The 22,499-nt window shown below is 33.5% G+C and overlaps 1 protein-coding gene across 6 annotated transcripts in view; it reads right to left on the reverse strand.

Moving 5' to 3' along the window:
- Nucleotides 1–596: 596 nt before the first annotated feature.
- The window catches only part of SKIC3 (SKI3 subunit of superkiller complex), a 63,679-nt gene continuing 41,776 nt past the window's right edge, over nt 597–22,499 (reverse strand). For all 6 annotated transcript variants that reach the window (XM_016216168.2, XM_016216171.2, XM_016216169.2 and 3 more), the window contains 9 exons: nt 21,067–21,120; nt 20,778–20,889; nt 17,661–17,789; nt 13,818–13,939; nt 11,800–11,958; nt 9,948–10,100; nt 6,307–6,437; nt 4,490–4,613; nt 597–2,816 (listed from right to left, as the gene is read on the reverse strand). In XM_016216168.2, the coding sequence (XP_016071654.2) occupies nt 2,742–2,816; nt 4,490–4,613; nt 6,307–6,437; nt 9,948–10,100; nt 11,800–11,958; nt 13,818–13,939; nt 17,661–17,789; nt 20,778–20,889; nt 21,067–21,120 (1,059 nt within the window). In that variant the 3' untranslated portion in view covers nt 597–2,741. The remainder of the gene's footprint in view (nt 2,817–4,489; nt 4,614–6,306; nt 6,438–9,947; nt 10,101–11,799; nt 11,959–13,817; nt 13,940–17,660; nt 17,790–20,777; nt 20,890–21,066; nt 21,121–22,499) is intronic.

A 22,499-nucleotide genomic window follows, 5' to 3' on the forward strand; every position in this document is an offset into this window, starting at 1 on the left:
AACAACCAAATAATGTATCATTTCATATCCATATATTATTTATAAGTAAATGCTTTCCTAATTAATGTTTCATACTGTTTTAATACCTTAATGTACATCTTTTAATTCCCTTAATGTACAGTAACCTGAGTATTTCTGTGCAATGCTATTCTATGTAGACTACCAAGTTAAACGAAGTTTGTCAATTCATTTTATAAAGTGAAATAATACAGCATTTTAAACTAAGGTTGTATTTTTTTTAATTGGAAATATTTAGAGATTAATACTTTATTAAATTTATTGGGGTGACAGTGGTTAATATGACCATATAGGTTTCAGGTGTGGGTTTCTATGTTAAAAGACCTGTATATTGCTGTGTATGCCCACCACCCAAAATCATATCTTCTCCCGTTGCCATATATTAAGACCCCCTTTACCCCCACCCCCTTCCCTCTGGCAACTACCATACTGCTGTTTGTGTCCACAAGTTTCAGTTTTATATCCCACATGAGGGAAATCATATGGTTCTTAGCTTTTTCTGACTTACTTCACTTAGCATATTTTATCCTAACCAGAAATTAATGCAAGAGACACTTCAAGAAAAGTGATCCCAAACAGACTGTGTTCCAAAAGTTTACTCAGAACCTGAACTGTGTTTCTACCACAGAAAATGATTATCAGATGTCAAGCTAGTCTATAAACATCAAATTAATCAATAACAGCCAAATAGTAGATAAATATGAGCAGGAAAAGAACTACAATTCTCAAAGAAAAACTAACAAAAATAATGAAATAATATAAATGCTAAATATTGGTACTTCAGGAAATAACATTTAATGTAATTTCTCTAATTAAGTTTCTGTATAAACTCTGAAGGGAAATTTCAACTGCTTTTGAAGTTCCTAGAATCTAATAACCCTGATTCACTGGGAATTTCCTTTGCTTTATGCAAACTGGTTAGCACCACTCTCCTTTGCTAACTAGCATTAAATGACAATGTTCAAAACACTTAGCATAGGTCTAGCATGAAGTAAGAGCTACAAAAATTATACAGTCAGGAGTGATTTAATGCTCATAGTAACTGGACAGCAATTTGAAAAGAGGGCAGCAAACAAGAAGAGGATGTGTGTACATCAATACAAAAAGAATTACCTGAGATAGGACTGCTAAGGTTTTTTCTACTTGCCTTCTAGAAAGCCTGGGTCTGAGGCCCCTGGAGGCCAGAACTAGGAAACAGAGGTAAAAGGTTACTCTTTGAGTTTAGGCTGGAGCTAAGGCTAACCATGTCCACATGGTTGGTAAAAGTGACCTTGTGAAGTGACGTCCCAGAAAGCAGATGGAGACCTAGAAGTGAATCCTAAGCACGTAGGCAGACAGGAACAGCCCACTCTGGAGGTGGAGGCTGACTGCTTTGCTGAGGGGGCAGGGGGCACTGGCCTGGGGCTGCACTGGCGGTCTTGCAGCCCAACTCTGGCTACGTCTACGGGCCAGCTGTTGAAAGCACTGAGTCGGTTTCACACATGTGAGGATAAGAGAGAAATGGGGAGAGAATGGCAAGTTGCTTGATCTTGTTAAAGGAAGAAATAAAGGGGAGATTCACTATTGGATTAATCTAGTGATACACAAACTTGAATGAAAATAAGAATCTCTTAGGCATGACCTTATAATGCAGAGACCTAGGCCCCATCCTTAAATATTCTGACTGCACAAGTCTGAATGATGAAATACTCAGCCAAAGTTAGGAATTCATCAAATTATAGGTAGTTCAACAGACTAACCTCTGAAGCAAAATTTAATTACAGGATATTATCCATCTATATTATCTCACAAAGTAACATTGTAAAGCTGCTGGCTTGGAAAAACTACATACATAAAATACAACCACACAATTTTGTACAATAAATATGTAAATGTCTAAAAACATTTTTTAAAACACTAATCCAAAGTAAGTGACATACAGTTTCTTCAAATATATAAATGGCTTTTTGAAAAGCTGAAATAAAATAAGTAAGTGTGCTCTCAAGTTTTAAAATTTGAAATTTAAAAATTATATCTGATATTGATACTATAAAGAAAATAAGACACTATTTTTTATTTCAGAAAATTCAAGTATTTTCATCATAATTGAAGGAATTACATGATCAATATTGTCAGCATTACATTCCAAAATTTTCCATTCATTTTTTAAAATGCAGTCATACACCTGAGTGTCTTGAATTATATAAACATATCCATTAGCAATCTAAGACTCACCAACACTTATAACATTTTTTCAAAAGAATCTGAGATGAGCCACTAGTAAAACAGGTCATAAGGTTGTTTGGATTTTCTAGTAAGCTGGTCTGCTGAACTCTAAAAATTCATAAAAGGAATTCTGCATTGTGCTAACTTGCTTTTGCATATTATTTAGAAAACAACTATTAAGGCTTTATTGTAAGGGATCACACAAAATATTTCTGTTGTGCACCATGCAAAAATGGAGAAAATAATAGTTTACCAATAACTGTTGAATAACTAAGGAAATCATGGTTTTTCTTCTCATAACGGACTTCTCAAAATCAAAGCTATTTTCAGATTAAAGTTACATCAGAGTTCATGGAAAATTACAGCCCTAGTTTAAGAACTTAAACATTTTTAGATTTAAAAGAACAATAAATAATACATAGTTTAAAAAAAATGTTGCTTTAGGGAAAAGTATTGATTCATTGTTTCCCTCTTTTTAACAGCTTTTTCTTTGCTTGCTTTATATAAAAAATGCATTGTTATTGTGAGGACAATTTTTGATTCAGTTCCAATGCTCTTGTATCTCCATGAGTTCTGGCATTGTTTACCAGCACCTGTGAGAAATCACATAACGGAACATTAGTATTTTGTTCATTAACAATATCTATATTTAGATTCATAGAAGCCAAATATGCCTAAGAGCAGCAGAGAATATCAAACTACACAAAAAACATGGCTATGTGCAATCTTTCAGTCAGTTTTGCTGAAACAAATTGTTCAGCCAGAGCTAGCATCAGAGATAGCACAATTTATTCAAATACTCAATTCGTATAGATGCCAACATTTTGATTGTTACCACTGTCAGCACTGTATAAAATTAAAGGTTATGTTTGGCAGCTTTATTTACAATAATGTCACCTCTAAACTCTTAACCCCTGAAGACCATTTTATGCATAGAACTGCCCAAATGACATTGTTCTCCGTTAAAACCACAGCTTAGGATCAAGGCTCTAGGTTCTAGGCTCTATTGAGAAACTTTCTATGATTTGCACCAATTCCACAAACTAGAAGACTTAATTTCAGTTGATCATTCAACTCCTAAAACAGTTTTTGGTTGTTCATTTTCAAACACTGTGAAAGGACTGAGATTTTGCTCTACTTGCAAGATAACAAGTGAGCCTGCCGTGGTATTACTCATGGTCCAGCAAACAGCACGAGCATCGACAGATTTCCCCTGTTCCCCTTGCCTTCCAGATCTCTGAAGGGTGACATGGATGGACACACACAGGTTCCCACACACATACTGGGGTACACTACAAGAAGGGAACTCTAAGTCCAGGAGACTTGAGTCTTTTATAATGGGCAGTAAACAGGCCTACCCCTTGCTCTGTCTTCCAAGGCTGTCACTACACACGCATACTCGAAAAGATAGTCTGGAACAAAGGGCGGTCAGGCCCTCTGCTCACAGGATGTTTAGAAATGCAACAGACCCATGGTAAACTGTCTCCCAAGGTTCATACAAATTCTTCCTTGTTGGTTTGCAATATGTTGATTATAATGCTTTTCTCCAAACATTGTTCTCATTAATATTTCTTTAATATTGTATGTTTCACTAAAAGGCAAACAGTATTTCAAATGCTGCAGGTATTCTAAAAAAGGTTCATTAATTTTTACTGTGTTTTAAAAATTGCTGGCTGATGTTAAGAGAATCTTAAACCAAGACATGTATGTATTATATAGTCTACATTTTAAAAAAGAATTTCAGATATATGCATATACATTTATATATTTAGATACCACAGCCATCCCATAAGAAGTAGAGTAGAAATTGAAATTGTCATATGCATTTTATAGGTAAAACAAGATGTAGTAAAATAACTTTTCTAAGGATAATATGAAGATCCTGTTAAATTCTGCTACTTCTAAATGTATCCTGTCTACCTATTTGCCTCCACAGTAATGATCATAAGACACACACAACCAGCACCGAGCACCTTTGTCTATCTCCTCTTCTGTACATAGCACATTAGGAGGATGTGTTTCCTACAGGTTAAATCAGTAGTTCTCAGCCATGGCCAATTTCACCTCAGGTATCACTTGGCAATGTCTAGAAGACAAACTTGGTTGTCACAAGTTGGGTGGAGGGAGGAGGACAGTGCTACCAGGATGCAGTGGTTAGAGTGGTTAGGCATGCTACTAAAATCCTACAATGCATAGAACAGCAACCCTCACCCCTCTTCCAACAAAGGTCCAAAATGAAGTATTCTGAATAAAATCGATGCCTTACATCAATGAGCTCGCCATCATTTTTGGCATGTAAGTGCCTCAGCAGGTACCAACGTGCCGTCGACACAACAGATTTGGGATAGCCAGGCTGATACACTAGTCGCTCCAAAAGTCGTCGTGTCTCTCTGGAAAAAAGATTCACATTTAGTGCAAAGCATATAAATTAATGTAAAATAGTTCATATACTAGTCTCTAACACACATTATCTTATTCTTTTGTAGATGTGGTGCTAATTATGAATATTTTTACTCTTATAAAAATAAAGTTAATGATTGTTAACATTTCTGAAGTGTTTATTATGTGCCATGTATGTCTAGTGGTCACATTTAACATTCACAGCCTTGCAAGGCAAACTGCTGCTACTATTCCCATTAAGGCTCATTCCAAATAGAGTAAGGAAAAGGCCCCTATTTTATGAGCACTTCTGAGAGCTCTACTTCTAATCTTTTTTGAAAATAGGCAGAAAATAAATAAATCAATAAATTATACATACACAGTGTAGAGTGGAAGAAGAAATACTCAACATCCACACTAGAGCCTAAATGCATAGTACCAGGCTTTCAGTATATGTTTTCAAGGATGTGCACAATGTGGGAACCCACATAATAACAGACTGATTTACAGCTATGTTGTAAATTTTGCTTTCCTAATTTACTAACATCTATGACTTCAAAGACTTCTGTGCTGGTAGAAGCAACGTGAATAGTGGTAAATCAGAACTGCTGAACTTACAAGTAGCACTGGTTTGCAGCAGGAGCTAAAGAACTTGTCTTGAGGATGCTTTTACATAGAAACAACACAGTGAGCACACTGTTTTCTCAGACAGTATGCTTATTTGGGCTGATTTTGGTGGTGATAAAATTATGAGAAGTGTTAACAGAGATTACAGGGGAAAGGGCGTTAAGGCCCTCTAAGTAACCCACACTGAGCATAAGCAAAAGAAGTTCATTAGAAAATTTAAATTATAGCCTAAAACATTTTTTGGTAAAATCAGTCATATAAAAAGTGGACATAAAAAAATATTAACAAAGTGTGCTGAAATTGCTGATTAGCCATATGTCTTAACTCTCCCTTCACTCCTCTTCTATGATGTTGATGTGATCTCTGCCACATGTTTATGTATACTAAGTTTTGTGTCTATACGCCCTATTCTGTTAAGTAATGTATGCTTCTAAAGCAGTTTTACTTACGGCTGCTTTGTGTTATGTGTGATATCCACTGGAGCTGGATACTGTTCTTAGTCTTTTAAATATTCTTGCCTGTTTTCTCATCCAGGTGACCTTTAAGTAACTTTCTTTAAATTTATTTCTGGCCCCACCATTCCCACCCTCCAATAAAAAGATTGCTATAATTTTTATATTTTAATCTGAGAAGCTTTTCTAGATATAAAACCTACCTTACTTATGTCTCTGCCTTTTCAATATTTATTATTTTTTTCATAGCTTATTACCTTGCAAGAACTATGTCAATCTAGACTTGAACTTGGGTCTTTTTGGTTTTGTTTGACTCTAGCATCCACATTACACTAATGGCTCATCCTGAGACTAAAGAGCAGAAGCTTCAAGGCCTCCTTCACTTGAAATACTGTCATGCCACATCTCATATTCTATATCTGTATACCAAGTTATTTTTAAAAAACAGATGTAAGACTTTATTTTATTCCTTATTAGGTTACTAGAACCAGACTTTCTAAAGTAGATAGATATATGAGTAATGACAAACTTGTTAAACTAATTCTAAATCTTTCTTTGCTTCCTAGAAGGATTAGAAGTAAAGAAACACTTTCAAAAAAAAAAAAAGAACAAAAATTCTTCACACCTTGCTCCCATTTTGCGGTTGAACTGTAACAAAGCTTGTAAAAGGACAGCTAGTGGACAAAAGCAAAGCTTCAAGGCCTCAGTAGTAGCTTCCTGAACCAAGGATGGCCAGTGATCATTGGAAATGTTGGCCTGTAAAAATATAAGACAAATATCAAAGTTTTTGACATATTTACCTTAAAAGAATGCAATTCAACTCTCATTTACTGAATGCCTACTTGACCAAGTTGCTATGTAAATGCTACGGAAGCATAATTCTACAAAATGATTAAGATCTGATTCCTGCCCTTAAGGAACTACGTAACAGAGTAGACTGGGATAAAGGAAAGGTTCAAAGAGGAGATATCACTTAAAAATACTACAATATTTCTTAAAAGGAAAATGCATGATTCTATTATATAGGTGAATAAAACCTATCAATTTGCAAAACTCAATTTAACACAGTGATAAATATAAAGTTCCGCCTTTCAAAAATTAAGAAGAGTGAAAAAGCTGACATATTTTAATAAAATGCCAATATAGGAAAAAGGTGCAAAGCAGATCAGAGATAAAGAAATTAAATCAAAGTCATCAATATGAAAACATTTTTTAATATTCTTTTCTGGAGAAAATGTTAAGAGATATATACATTACTTAGATTGCAAACTTTTGTTTCTTGTAATGTGTACTGACTCAGGAATAACATAGATATTTTCTAAGAAACAATAACCGAAAATAAAATGAATACCCTACTAAATTATGTAGGAAGAAAACTGCACTTAAAATCTTTCATTAAAAAACTTAAATTGTAACCAAGATTTCGTAATTAATACGTAGCTAGAATATACATTTTAATAAAGTTAAAATAATGAGTCAATACATATTCCATTTAAAAAACCAAATGATAAAAGAAAAAGAGCAATAAACTTTGAGGATACTACAGGCAGTAGTTTGTGTAATCAAGAAAGAGAAAGCTATACAGATAATGAATTTGAAAGTAGAGAACAGAGGTTGTGAGGCATCTTCTATAATGATAGGAGAAACAGGACCTTGGGTACATCTGGAGAAAAAAAAATAAGGCAAAACCCATATTAATGTAACTATTGGCCAGGACAGAAGAGAATTCCAATCCTCTCTCACACTTGGCATCACTCATTCCTGGCTCTAAGAAACTCTAGGAGTGCTGCTGGCCCCATGCTGCAGCAAAGTTCCTTCATTACCTCGATCCTGTACCCAAGTGTATACTCCTGCACACCTCAAGGAGTGGTCACCCCCTACTGACCACTCTCTCCCAGAAGCAGGTAATCGCTTTCCAAAACACTAGCAATTCCTATTCCTCTGTTCTCCCACAGCAGGTGGAGAACCACAGCTTCTGAGGAACTGGTCAGATGCCTCTCCATATGCTTCTAGACATGTGCCTCCAGGACCTTGGAGGTCAACTTCAAGGCTTCCACCACTCTGGCAGCCCTTCCTTCCTTGTGTTGGTGGGGGGCATCTCTGTGTGGAAATGTGCCCGAGAGATGATGGTGAAGGCAACAGCACTCTCTGAAGAAATTTCTTCACGATCCTTCTCCAACTGCAATCCTCTTAACCCCTTTAGAGCTTCTTCATCGGTTAGTCTTCTACCGTCTTCAGAAATCTGTATCTCAATCTGATATCTTACTTTGGAATCTGATACTTAAAATCTTAGTTGAAACTTTCAGTTTAATATCCTATTAATGTGTTATCACACATACAGTAGCCTCTCATAAAACTGTCTAATTTTAATACACCCCTCCTCTGCACTTTGTATCTATTCGCCATAAAAATATGGCATCTTCTTATTAATAATTGTCATGTGTCAAATCTTATAACTTATTCTCTTTTAGTCTCACTTATTTGTTAGTTAATAAATATTTAGTGGTGTGCTTGTTTTAGATAGTGCTTTAAGGTCCTCAAATACATTTGTAAATGTTGTTTTATTTGGTGTTTATAATAACTCTATAAGAAGGCAAAGCAGGTACTACCTCCACTATTACAAAAAAAGGGAAGGGGGAGGTGTTCTAAACAGTTCAAGTGGCTGAAGTTTTCACAGGTAGTAAACAGTAGAACCAGAACCAAGGTTCTTGGAGAAAACACATTTATGGTGGTAGTTGGGGGGGGGGGGGGGCGCGGCAGGTATATATGGTTATTACTAAACTGCAAGCTAATTTCCTCATTTGTAAAATAGGGTTATTGTGCATATTAAATTAGTTAATATATGTGAAGCACTACCACAGTGCCTAGCACAAGCTAAGTGCTATATGTTTGCTACTATTCCAGGTCAGATTTAATTTCCCAGCATTAATAATAAAGAAAACAAGCACACCACTAAATAATATTTATTAACTAACAAATAATAAGATAGGCTAAAAGAGTACAGTATATACTTCTCCAGTTCACATATTCAAGAGCATTTACAGGTACTCTGTATGGCTTCCAGAGCTCACCAGCTACCGACGTCACAAAGCCTTTGTTAAATATAAATATGAAACAAACAAAATGTTTGGTGTTATACAATTACCTTTAACCATGATTTCTTTCCACTCGAATCACCTAAAATTTGACTACCATTATTTGTCCATTTATTCAAAAAGCATTTATTGAGGCATTTTTAGGTACAAGGCACAGTCATAAAGCAAGGACGCAAAGCTGATCAAAACATGGCTCTTGACCAAAGGAACTCTTAAATGTGCTCTATGGTAACAGCACCAAAGCTGAAAAGTGTCCTAATTCTTATATTTCTTTGTCGAATTGTCTAGTTAAAACAAGTAAACAAGATTGACAATGGATTACTATGGCAAAAGTATGAGTGAATTCGGCCTGTCTAGGACAATTTCCTCTAATCTTTTAAAACAAAAAAATGACAGTTTATCTTTAAATTATAGAAATAACATTCATATGATAAAAAATTCAAACACCATCAAAGGAAATAAACTAAAAATTCTCCTCTGCCATCCCTTAAAGATTCCAATGCTATATTATCCAAAGTAACGATCATTAAGTTTCTTTTATATCTTTTTCTATCTTACTATGAGCCTAAAAGCACACACACACATACACACACAATGTATTTAGAGATACATACTCTTAAAAATATATACCATACCCAAATAAGATATCATATACACTGTTTTGCAGTTTGCCTCCCCACACATTCACTTAGACATTTATCTTGAAGAGTTTTCCATACTAGCATATAAGGCGTCTAGATTAATAAGCCTAAGTTAGTATCAGAAAACAGAATGTCAAGCCAAAAACTACCAGATAGGCCTCTTACAGAATGTCAAATTGAACTGAGAAATGAGTGAAAATGTTAATTATTGGCATCTTTGTCACATATAAGTAGCTGGGTTAATTCTAACTTAAATCACCTAGACACAAAAATGTATATTCTGCCATAATCCAACTTAAAATTGGAATCTCTATTTTCTTCCTCCAAACAATGAGAATGTTTGGTTGGAGTCTATGGGATTATGTTAGTCTTATGCCCACCAAGAACCCAAAATATAAAGTTTATCAGGAGACCACACTAGAAGGCAATGAAACAAGAATTCAATAGGATATCACTATACAAAAAGCTTTCATCTTAAAGAAAAACAAAAGAATCAATTTTTCATGATCATAATTATAACATGGTCTCACCACACAGACTTCTAATGCGAGCAGTGCTAGCCTCAACAGACTTGACAGCTTCCCACTCCACTTGCCCTGTTGGGATGCAACTTGTAGACTCTTTCGATAACACATCTCTGCAGCACCCATCATTCCTTGAGACTGATATATGTATGCCAACCACTGAGAAACAGAAAAAAAAAGAAGCACCCAAAAGATTTTAGTTTAGTAGACTTCAATGGTGAATTCTTCCAAACATTAAATAAATGTCACTCTTACACAAACTCTCTCAGAAAACAAAGAAAAGGGGAATAACAACACAGATACCAAAACCTAACAAGGACCTTATGAAAATGAAAAATTATAGGCCAAACTCTCATTCTAAACAAATATATTAACAAACTGACCCCAGCAATATGTAAAAGGAATAATACATCATGACCAAGCAGGGTTTCTTCTAATGCAAGGTTTTAAACATTTGAAAATCAATGCAATCCACCATGTTAACAGAATAAAGAAAAAAAACCATCCCAATAGAGAGCAAAATTATTTTTGATAACACTTAACACCTATTTATGATACAAAACAAATCTCTCTTGAAAAATTCAGAATTGGAGAGAACTACCTTAACCTGATAAATGTAAGTACAAAACCTATAGCAAATATACTTAATTATGAATTATCAAATGTTTTCTTACTAAGGTAGAGAATAAGACAAGAATGCTCACTTATCACGACTTCTATTTAACATTGTATTCAAGGTTCTAAACAGTGCAATATGGAAAGAAAAAAAAGTTAGAATAAAAAAGTGAAACTTTATTACTCACTAATGACATAATTGTGTATGTAGAAAACCCAAAACTATTTCAAAAGAATAAGTGAATTTAACAAGGTTGCTGGAGGGTCAGTACAAAAATCAAATGCATTTCTAAATGTTTGGAGCTAATATACAGAAAAAACTCCCACCACTTTCAAGGTATTTTTACCTTTGATAAAGAAGATGAATGAGATCATCAAGATCTAGTTGACCTTAAAATTAAAGTATCTTAACTCTCATCTGGCAAACTTACTCTAAGAGAGGGAGAAAAGCACCATCTTTCTTCAAGGATTAAAGAGGAGTCTTAGCTAGCGAAATCCAACTATTTTGTACCATTAGACAATCCGTTTAAGCAGGGACATGAAAAGTTCATATAACAAAAGAGCATAGTAAAGAACAACTGTAGTAAAAAAAAAACTTCTATAAAATCTATATCAAAAAGCCCCTTTGAAACTTTCTCTAGGATACAGAGGGAAATATAATCAATTGAATAAAGTAATTATGTGCTTTTTGTATTTTAAAATCAGTAAGAATAAAGCATATATTCATCATTGTGTATTTGTAATTGTGGATAACCAGAGCCAGCTAAAAGGGCAGACAATCTGTTGATCCAGGCACCAATCCTGAAAATAACTATTTCTAAAAGCACTAAGTTACCACTGAAATCTTGGATATGGGTGACCTATAAAGTAGCTAAGAAAAAATTACATATCCCCTCTAGAGGCAGAGTTAAACATCATTATAGTAACCTTATTATAAAATGTTTGTAATACTTCTTTAGCTCTCTTACATCAACCCCAGGTAAAAGATAGTATTTTCAGTATTGTTTTAAAATGAGAAAACTTAAAATCAACATTAAGAAAGCTTTGAAATATTATAGCAGCAGATCCTAAATTAGTATTCAACTTTTTTAGTTGCTCTAAGTACAACACCCTTTCAATCTTGAAAATGAGAGATTTATGATGAGTTCAAAGGCAAAGCAAATAAAAATGAAGTATACCCCTGACCTCAGCTAATATCAGAGTATTTTAATTCAGGGCTCATGTAAGAAAGGAGAGGATTTACCTGCCAAGCTGGAACAGAAGTTGAGTTGGACATGACTGTTTTTTGCAGCTCTTCAAGTACAGCATCTGGGAGAGGCTTTTGTGATTCCAGGAGTGGTTTACATTGAACTTGTCTCAAAAGTAAGATAACAGTTGGCTGATCAGGGTTACTCTTTAAATTCTAAAATGTAAAACCCAAATAGAAGTACATAAAATAGGTTGTTAAATGTTAAATGTAACAGGCAATTAAGTTATTCTCCATTTTTGGGGGGGGGGAATCTAAATTTGACCTTTCCTTTTCATATTAAAAAGATAAACTGCAAATGTAAAATAAATAAAACATTCGGGAATATCAAACTCTACAAATAAATAATTCTTAAAATTGATAATGCTATTATTATTGTAGTTTACAAGTCATTTATTTTAGATTTAGTATGTCCCTTTCACTTGGTTTATTCTCAGGTGATATCCTAAGAACTCTAGGTTCTGAACATAAAGAGTAGAACTAAGAAAATATGAAATTAACAATGGAGGCTAACACTATACCTTATTAGAAGAAACAATACTATGTAAAAAAGAAAGAGCTATAATTTTTTTCCTTCCTGAACCTCTTAATGAAGGTATTCATTGCATGTCCTTCCTCCAGGCACAGACTTCATACACATTAGGAGTAAGAGAAAGGACTCACCTACCCAAGCTATTTATACCCTAAAACATATACATATATATATAAATGTATTGTATATATGTGTATGTATCTCCCTCCATATATACATACAGAAGAAGTTAAAGTTCCCCACTCACGTACTTCCACTATTGTTTTAAATATTTCTTCCTTTATTGATTGTCCTTTAATAACATGTTTCTATTTTTTACTAATTAGGTCATGGTCGTAAATGTATTTCTAAAATGTACTTGATTGCTTTTCTTCTATTATTCTAGGTAAGAGATTGAAACAATAAAATGACAGGAAAAGTTCATAAAAGTATCTTTTATTCGGTCAGAGCACAGCCAACTGTCACTTTATGACTACTAAACTCTCACTATAAAATACTAACCTGTCATTAACTTAGATGGAATTTCTTTTTTTTTTTTCTTATATCTTTATTGATTTCAGAGAGAGGAAAGGAGAGGGACAGAGAGAGATAGAAACATCAATGATGAGAGAGTCACTGATCGAGCCCGCAACCTGGGCATGTGCCCTGACCGGGAATCGAACCCTGATCGCCTGGATCCTAGGTCGATGCTCAACCGCTGAGCCATGCCCAGCCGGGCTGGAATTTCTTAAATAAAAGAGAATATTTATTACTCTGCTGAATTCAAGGGCCAAAGGGATCTTCAAAGACCCATTCTTCTCTCTCTGAAAAATTTATATTGCTCTTTCAAAAAAATTTCTAGGAAGACAGCACAATCTTCCTAGTAAACATTCATGAAACACAATGTTTTCAGGAAAAGTGATGCTTAGAACTCTCCTAACCCATTAAATTATTTTTGAGTAGGTTTATGAAATTGATTTATTCATTCAATAAATATTTATTGCGCCCTTACCATGTTCTAGCTAAGGTGCTAAAAATTTACTCAGAGATCCCATAATTCAGGTATGTAAAAATTACACTCGAAAAGAGAAAGCAGAAATCAAAGAAAAATACTGCCTCCCTAATGGTACCAAAGGGGGGGGCGTCTATTATGAGCTTGGATCCTAGAGTCAAGCAAATGTGAATTCAAACAGTAAATCTATCAATTATAGCTGTGAGCTCCTATGCAAATTACCCTCCTTAAGTCCTAGTTTTCCCATTTGTAAAAACGGGGATAATTATAAATACCTTTGCCATAGGATTGTTGTGAAGTTCAAACAAACTGCTAAATGTAGTGATGGCTTGTGGTTAATACTCAATAAATTTTGGGTGTTATCATCATCATTACTATCACCACCACCACCACCACCATGTGCTCTTTAAATAGCATGCATTCTATCTCTGAAGTTATTTTCCAAATAGGATAAGAATTCACAAATCTCAATGATCAATTCCGTAACAATACCTTTGTGCAAAGGGCTTCAGCTTCAGATATTCTTCCTGTGTCTACTAGACCAGTGACAGCTTGGGAGAGAGACCACTTTTCAAGAGATTCATTGTAATTTCCAAGGAAGTCTTTGTCTTTAACTACAAACAAAAAATGTCAATGTCATTTTTTTCTGCAATTTATAATGTTTTCTCAGAGAAGTAAATAGTTGCTAATAAGTATCACAATAAGATCTATGTGTATACACTTTTTTTTACACTTTATTAAATTTATTGGGGTGACAATGGTAAATATGAACATACAGGTATCAGGTATGGGTTTCTATGTTACAAGATCTGCATATTGCTCTGTGTGCCCAACAATTTTTAAAACTTACATGCACCACTGGAATACCATGGACTATCCTATCATGAGACAGGTTTCTGAAAAGTTTCATGGTAGGAATATTTGTGATTAAAAAACTTAAGACCTTATATATTTGTGACATATTAAAAATCACTGTATCTGTAGTAAAAGTAAAAATAATTTATTCAGAAAATTAAAGACTTATTGCAATATAATTGACAAATAAGATGCACATATGCAATATTCAAACTGTACAATTTGATGAGTTTTGACATAGGTAAACATCTGTGAACCATCACCACAATCAAAACAAAGAACATATTCATCATCAGCTACAGTCTCCTCATGCCCCTCTGCAATCACTTTTGTTCCCAACCCACATCCCCTCCCCTAACCCTATGTCCCCAAGCAACCACTAATCATTTTCAATCAAAATAGATCATTTTGCATTTTGTTATAAGAAATTTTAGAATCACTAAAGTTCTTTTAATAAATTTTTGCATCTATGTTCAGGAGTGATATTCTGCTGCAGTTTTCTTATAATGTCTTTGTCTGGTATGTAATTCTGGCCTCAGAAGAAGTAGGAAGTGTTACCACTTCTTCAATTTTCTGGAAGAGTTTGTATAGAACTGGTATTATTTCTTCCTTAAATGTTTGGTAGAATTCCAAACTCCAATAAGGCCATCTGGTCCTGGAGTTTTCTTTGTGAGAAGATTTTTAACTATAAATTCAGTGTCTTTAACAGATAAAAAGCTATTCCGTTTCTCTCTTAAGTAAGCTTTGCGTCTTTTAAGAAATTTGTCTGTTTCATCTTAGTTGCCAAATTTAATGCCATAATGTTGTTCATAAGCCTTTTAATGGCTATAATAATGTACCCTCTTTCATTCCTGACACTGGTACATTGCCAGGAATGAAATGTACATTACCCTCCCCTGATGTCTGGCTAGTTTATCAATTATATCAATCTTCTCAAAGACCTAATTTTGGCTTCTATTTATTTTGTTTTCTATTTCATGGATTTCTACTCTTCACTATTTCTTTCTGTCTGCTTACTTTGGGTTTAATTTCCTCTTCCTTTTTCTAGTTCCTTAAGGTAAATGTGAGGTCATTGATTAGAGGCCTTTCTTATTTTACAACGTAGTCATTTAATGCTATAAGTCTTCCTACACTTTAGTAGCACTGGAGAATTCTGATACGTTGTTTTTTTATTTTCATTCAATTAAAAATATTTTCTAATTTCCCTTCTGATTTATTCTCTGACCTAGAATACTTAGAATTTAGTTTCCAAATATTTGGGAATTTTCCAGATATTTTCCTGTTACTGATGTCCGATTTAATTCCAATGTATTAAAATAACATACATTGTATGACTTGAATAATTTTTAACTTATTTAGATCTGTTTAATGACCCATAAAATGATATATTTGGGTAAATGTTCTGTGTGCACTTGACAACAATATGCATTCTACTGTGGTTAAAAGTGTTCTACAAATGTTAGGTAAAATTAGTTGACAGTGTTGTCCAAATCCTTATTATGTCTTTACTGATTTTTCTGTTCAATTGTTCTATCAATTATCAAGAGTGTTGAAACTTCTAACTATAACTGTGGATTTGCCTATTTCTCCTTTCAGTTTTATCTTTAAGTTTCAGCTCCATGCATTTTTTCCAAAATTTTTCATTTTTTCTACTGTTTTACTGTGAAATACAATGCACACTTTCTGTCTGTTAATCAGTGCCTAAATATGTATTACAAGCATCCACAGAAATATTGTGGGTTCAGTTATAAACCATTGCAATAAAGTGAGTCACATGAATTTTCTGGTTTCCCAGTGAATATAAAAATTATGTTCATACTATACCGTAGTGTGCAATAGCATTATATCTAAAAAAACAATGCATATACATTAATTTAAAAATACTTTATTGCTAAAACTGCTAATCAGATTCTCAGCCTTCAGTGAGTTGTAATCTTTTTGCTGGTGGAGGGTCTTGCCTCGATATTGACTACTAACTGATCAGGATGGTTTTGCTAAAGGTTAGAGTGGCTTTGGCAATTTCTTAAAATAAGACAATAGTTTGTTACATCAATTGACTTTTCTTTCACTTAACACTTAGAGAACATTGTATGGTTATTAATAGCCTAATTTCAATATTGTTGTATTTTAGGAAATAGGAAGGCCCAAGGAGAGGGAGAGAGATGGGAAAATGGAGGGTGGGTGGAGTAGTCAGAACACATACAACATGTATTGATGAAGTTTGCCATTTTATATGGGTGTGAAGGTGGTGCCCCAAAACAATTACAGTAGTAATATCATAGATCACCACATACAGTTATAATGAAAAAGTTTGAAATATTGTGAGAAATACCAAAATGTGACAGAGACATGAAGTGAGCAAGTGCTGTTGGAAAATGGTGCAGACAGACTTGCTCAATACAGGGTTGCCTCGAACCTTCAATTTGTAAAGAAAGCAATATCTGCAAAGTGCTGTAAAGCAAAGCACAAAATGAGGTAGATCCACATTGTTATGTTCCTCTTAATGAACTGATTCCACTGTAAAATGACCCTCCTTATCACTACAATATTCTTTGCTCTGAATTCTAATTTGTCCAAAATTAACATGGCCACTCCAGTTTTCTTTTGATTGGTGTTGGCAAGGTGTATGTATCTTTTCCATCCTTTTACTTTTTAGGTCTTTTTTATCTTTATATTTTAATACATATTTATATTTGGTCTATGTTTCTTTTGGCAGTAGTTGACTTTTGCTTTTTTACACAGTCTGACAATCTCTGCCTTTTAACTGGACTATTTAGACGATTTATATTAATTTGATTATTAATATGGCTGGGTTTAACTCTAATGTATTATCATTGTTTTATATTTACCATATCTATTCTTTGTTCCCTTCTCCTCTTCTTTTGGATGATTTTTTATGATTTTAGTTTATCTCCTTTGGTGGCTTATTAGTTATAGCTCTATCTTTTTAGTGTCTATTTTAAGACTTAGAGTATTCATCTTTAACCTGTCACAATCTACCTTTAAGTAATATTACACTACTTCACTTAGAGTACAAAAATTTTACAACAAAATACTTCCATTTCCCCTCCTGGCCTTTGTGCTACTGTTGTCATACATGCTTTAAATAGTCCATTACATTCTAAAGAGATTTATATCGTGTCATTTGTGAACTTGTTTCTACTGATGGATTTTTCTCCTCATTATGGATGGTATTTTTCTGCTGCTTTGCATACCTATTAACTTTTAACTGGATACCAGACATTGTGAATTTTACCTTGCTGAATGCTAGATATTTCTGTATTCCTTTAATGTTCTTGAGTTTTGTCCTGTAAGCAGTTCTGCTTCTTAAAAATGATTTGATACTTTCAAGGCTTGTTTTTAAGGTTTGTTAGATGAGTGCCTTTATTGTAGAACTAATTGTTCCCACTACCTTTTAGCAATATTCTTCTGAGTACTTTACCCTGAATTTATCATTATAAAATGATTTTTAAAACTTACTTGAAGCAGAAACAGCAGATAACAGTGCCAAGTATAAATCCATCCTTTTTGGCTGAGTGTTGTTCACCAGAGCCAGTTTATCATCAGCATAACAAGCTGCCATTAGTCCAGCCCAGACAGCAGGATCACCTAAACATAGGAAATAGAGTTAGAAAGCCTGTTAATACTAACATTGCTGAAAAACTACCAAAAATGAAGAGTTTACAAACACACAAAATTATTGTACCTAGAAAAATTCTATTTTCTTAAAAGAAAACTAAATACTTGTTTTCAGAAGACACATTACTATATTCATCCTTCAAGATTTGCTATTTTTATCAAACATGTCAGCGGATAAGAAATATCCTATTAAGCTTTTCTTTCATAGCTAGTTAGTTCAGTTGCCTACACTGCTATGCTACTGTGGAAAGGTCAATTATATTCACTTTCATTGGACACCAAGGACAAGTCTCAAATAGGCATTTGTGTTCATCAATCAGTTCCTATTTTAAAGGCTCAGGCATAGAAAAAGCAAGATAACAATTTCTCAGTTCTTAAGAAAAGTTTGAGCCAAAGGAAAAGCTCAAGAAACTACATTTTACCTATGTCCTAACAGCCAAGCATGAAAGTCACTTTATCCAAGTGAAGCAATTATATTATTATATATCTTTTCATTCATTTTATCTTTCCTTCCTTCACACCTTGATAGAAGCTTCAGGGAAATGAGGGAAAGACTGACAGAAGTGGGTTGAGTATAATAGAATGAGTTATAAGTAGAGACTCCTTTTTTTAAGAAAGGTCATTGGGGAAAAAGAAGCTGGAAGAAAGCTTGGAACTTAGACTTTTAAAATTTGTTTGGCCTTTTATTTTATAAAGAATATTTTGCAGTTCACTTCAATGGTTAATACTTTAGTCCTGCTACCCTTGAAAAATAAATAAACAATTTTAAAATTCCACAAGAGGGTGCCAGTTAACTAAACAGTCACACATACATTTTTAGCTTTAGTTTTAAATTTTTCTTATCTAACTGCTCCATCCAGCATGTCTCCTATCAAATGTCTGAAATCTATACCTATTTCATTTATAGATGGTCAGTATTACTGCTATTAGTACATGAATCATTAGAAATCTTATACAGATCAAAAACTTATACCAAACAAATTACTTATCTCCGTATTATAAAATAATTTCTGTCCCAGATAATAACTATCTTATTTTAAATAGCGTAAGACATATTCAAATTCCAGAATGAGGAAATGGGACCATTCCCTACAATTTATGATGAGATCTGACCTACTGTATAATAACAGACATGTGGCTGAGTAGTGGCTCTGGGTTTTAGGTCTAACAATGATGCTAATTAACTATGTGGCAGCTTTTCCTTTGGGACACATTTGTCTATAAAACAAGGCAACTAAACTAGATGATGACTCACACACTTTTAGATCTAAAGTACGATCATTCCAACTGAAGCGGACTGTTTCTGAATATTGATTTACTCCTAAGACACTAAACAACTTCTTTAGGAATCTTAGGGTATTCTAGTGTTTAGATTTTGGTAGGGGGAATGGACATTAGTTGCCAGGTATTACTTCTGTCATAATTCAAAAGAATTGCTCTTTTCATTAATTCTTTCATGGATAATCAGCAACTCAAATTCCCTAGGAAACAAAGTAATAATATAAATATTATATTTATGAAAAAATAAACTATGAACCTAAAAATTTTTAAATATAATTTGCTAAAACTACCTCTTATTATCACAGAAGCAGTAATCTAGTAGAAATTGGACTTCCTTCCATTTAATTCTAAATTCTTGGGGTTATATTTAAATTTCTGAAAAGATCTCTTGGAGTATCATCTGTCAAAACTGCACTCGGTTCACCTAAAGATCTACAAGGGGGTGTATAGCTACTATATACAACTACAACTATATTCACTTCCATTGGACTCTAATGACAAGTCTCAAACAGGTACTCATCCTCATCACTCAGTCCCTGTTTTAAGCATCTTATATGATTACTCTGCCGCCTTGAGTATGTATTTCTCCAGATAATATAGGAAAATCAGAAAACATCATTAGAGAGGGCCTTATTTGGGCAATTTTAGCTTTCTAAAGTTCATGCCACTTAACACAATCAAAGGTTAACAGATCTTTTGTTAACTGTGGATCCACAGTAAGAATTCTTGAGAGTAATTATATCTAACACTTGCTTGAGAACACCTCCAAAAATAAGAAATGTATCCAATGTGTAATGTAAATAAACTCAGATGTTTAGGGTCTCTTTTTGTTCTGATTATTTCGAAAATGAAATAAAGAATAAGATATTGGTCAGATTACTTGCTTTATAAAAATTCTCTGAAATATTAGATATTTTGCAGTTTAGTTGGGATCTTTACAATTTATTGTGAAAATAACAGTGAACCTGTTCTCTGTATAATTTGTTTCCCAACAGCCCCTGGCAAAAAGCAATAGCATTCTCATCTAACAGTTGTCTGAACTGCTCTGTGGAAATAAATTGTTTAATGCTGTATTCCATATTAAAAATAATACTACATAAAAATATATCTCATAACCCTACACTGCAGATATTCTGGCCCTCTAGTGGCAGTGGAAGGATGCTGATGCAGTCCATACACAGTTAGTTCCTCAGTACCTTTTGTGATAAATGGCATATATATGGCACAGCTGGTAAGCACTAAGAGCTAGCTCAGGTGAGGCCAGCACTTTGGCATTTCAAACCACAGAAGATATATTTCCAATATTCAAGGAGCTAACTAAACATAAAAATAACTAAATATGTTTATTAAATAATTTAGTAGCTTCAGGTAAACCTTATTAAAGCCTGATGAAAAATAAAAATAAAACTACTTCTTGAAAATATATTATTCAGATTTTCTACAACAGGTAATAAACTACCTTTAAGCAGATAGCCCTTTGAGCCTGCTTCAATAATTGATTACCTCTTATTTATTACTAGCCAAATGTAGACAATCAAATATTTATATGCAAAATCTTCAAATATTTTCTTAAAATTTCCTTGTCTTATTTCATAAAAATAGAAATTTAGCTCCTATAATTCACAAATGAAAGATGAACAGTATCCTAATGAACGAAGTGGGTTATATTATATTCACCTGGAGAAAGGAGAGCTGCCTTCTGAATGGTCTTTAGTGCAATATTTTTTTCATCTTCTGCTGAACTGCTTCCCATAGCCAACTGATTTACTGCAGTGTATAGTAATGCCTTCTACATAAGAGAAAAGAACGGTGTTAACCAAATCTCTTTACAGCACCCCGACTTTTAAAGTGACTGAAAGCATGACTTTATTGGTTATAATATGACCCTTATGCCTAGGAAGAATTATTCTTTCATCAATAATATTATTTAACAAGTAGAACATTTCCTTTACTGAGACAAACTAACCTTCCCATGATTTGAGTCCAGAATATGAGCCACATTTCCTGCTATAGCACCTCCCTATAATAAAAAAGAATTAACTTTTAAAATAAATGCATAAACTTTCACAAAATAATAAAAATTAAAACTGATAAAATCTCCATTAAATCATTTGAAAGGTTCGGTTTTATCACATTCATGACTTCTAAACTCTTTAAGTATCAACTTATTATTATTGCTTTAAAAGAACAGTCTAATATTTTTATTTTAAAAATCTTTTTTTACTATAATCATTTCAACTCTGCTCATTAATGGTCTAAAAGAGACATGATTTTACATGGTACCAAACAAATGTACACACTTTTTGACAATATAAAAGATTTTGAAGGGAAGAAAGACTAAAAGAGAGAACGAAGGTAAGAGGCCACAAAACCTATTATAAGATAAACTAAAATGGTTTCTCCACAAAAATATATTATTTAAAAACTTCTGTAATCCCTAGTAAAATGAATAAAGGAGGAACCTATATCAAAATAAGTTGAGACCCCAAGGGGCTATCCCCTTAGGTTAAAGGTGAATCAGTAGTAAACCAGGTTTGAAGTGACCTGGAAACCCAGACACATAGTAGCCTGTTTGGTCCAGAAACCTTAAGCTCTGAACCTTGTCTAAGGTGGTTCTAGATTGGTGGAGCTCCCAAACACCTGACAGAAATAAACACAATTTCTGTCTATAGAAAAGTACCTTAATTCTAGGCTGCAAATTATTTCCACAAATAATTTTCAAGTATACGCAATTAACTAAACAAAGAAACAAAGCCACTGTGTGTGAAAGCCAGTAGGAATAACAAAGGAAAACAGGCCCAAGCAGACTTCAGATATTGGAATTTTTAGATGTAGTAAGTATTCAAATCATATAGCTAACTATCATTATGTTTACCAACTAGTTAACAATGAAAGCTCATATTAACCATAGAAGTTAACAAGATATTTATAAACGCTTGCAAATACCTGGCTTTTATGAATTAAAACACAGTATGTATTTCTCTATCTAGAACATTAATGATTTCATATTCAGATTTACATTTTTAAACATTAGCAGTGTTCTAGCTCTTATTTTCTCATCTTTAAGGAGCTTTTAAATAAAATTATCTTTTGGGGTTGAAAACCACAATAGCTAATGCTTATTAAATGGCACCATTACAAGCATAACCTTATCACATACCATTAACATAATGTGTATGTGTTCAAGAGAGTCTGCCTAATTCTCTATATCATCCATAATGCCCAAAGCAGTGCAAGAGAACATGGAAGAAACTCAATGTACTACTTATTGAATAACTAATGGAAAATTTGATTAAATAACAGAAAATTCCCTCACTGTATTAATTTTTTTTCAGAATGATAATGCTTATACTTTAAAACTATATTATTTACCACATCACAAGTTATTTAATCTTTTTG

Source organism: Miniopterus natalensis, chromosome 3 (genome assembly GCF_054644295.1).
Source record: "Miniopterus natalensis isolate mMinNat1 chromosome 3, mMinNat1.hap1, whole genome shotgun sequence".
NCBI lineage: Eukaryota > Metazoa > Chordata > Mammalia > Chiroptera > Miniopteridae > Miniopterus > Miniopterus natalensis.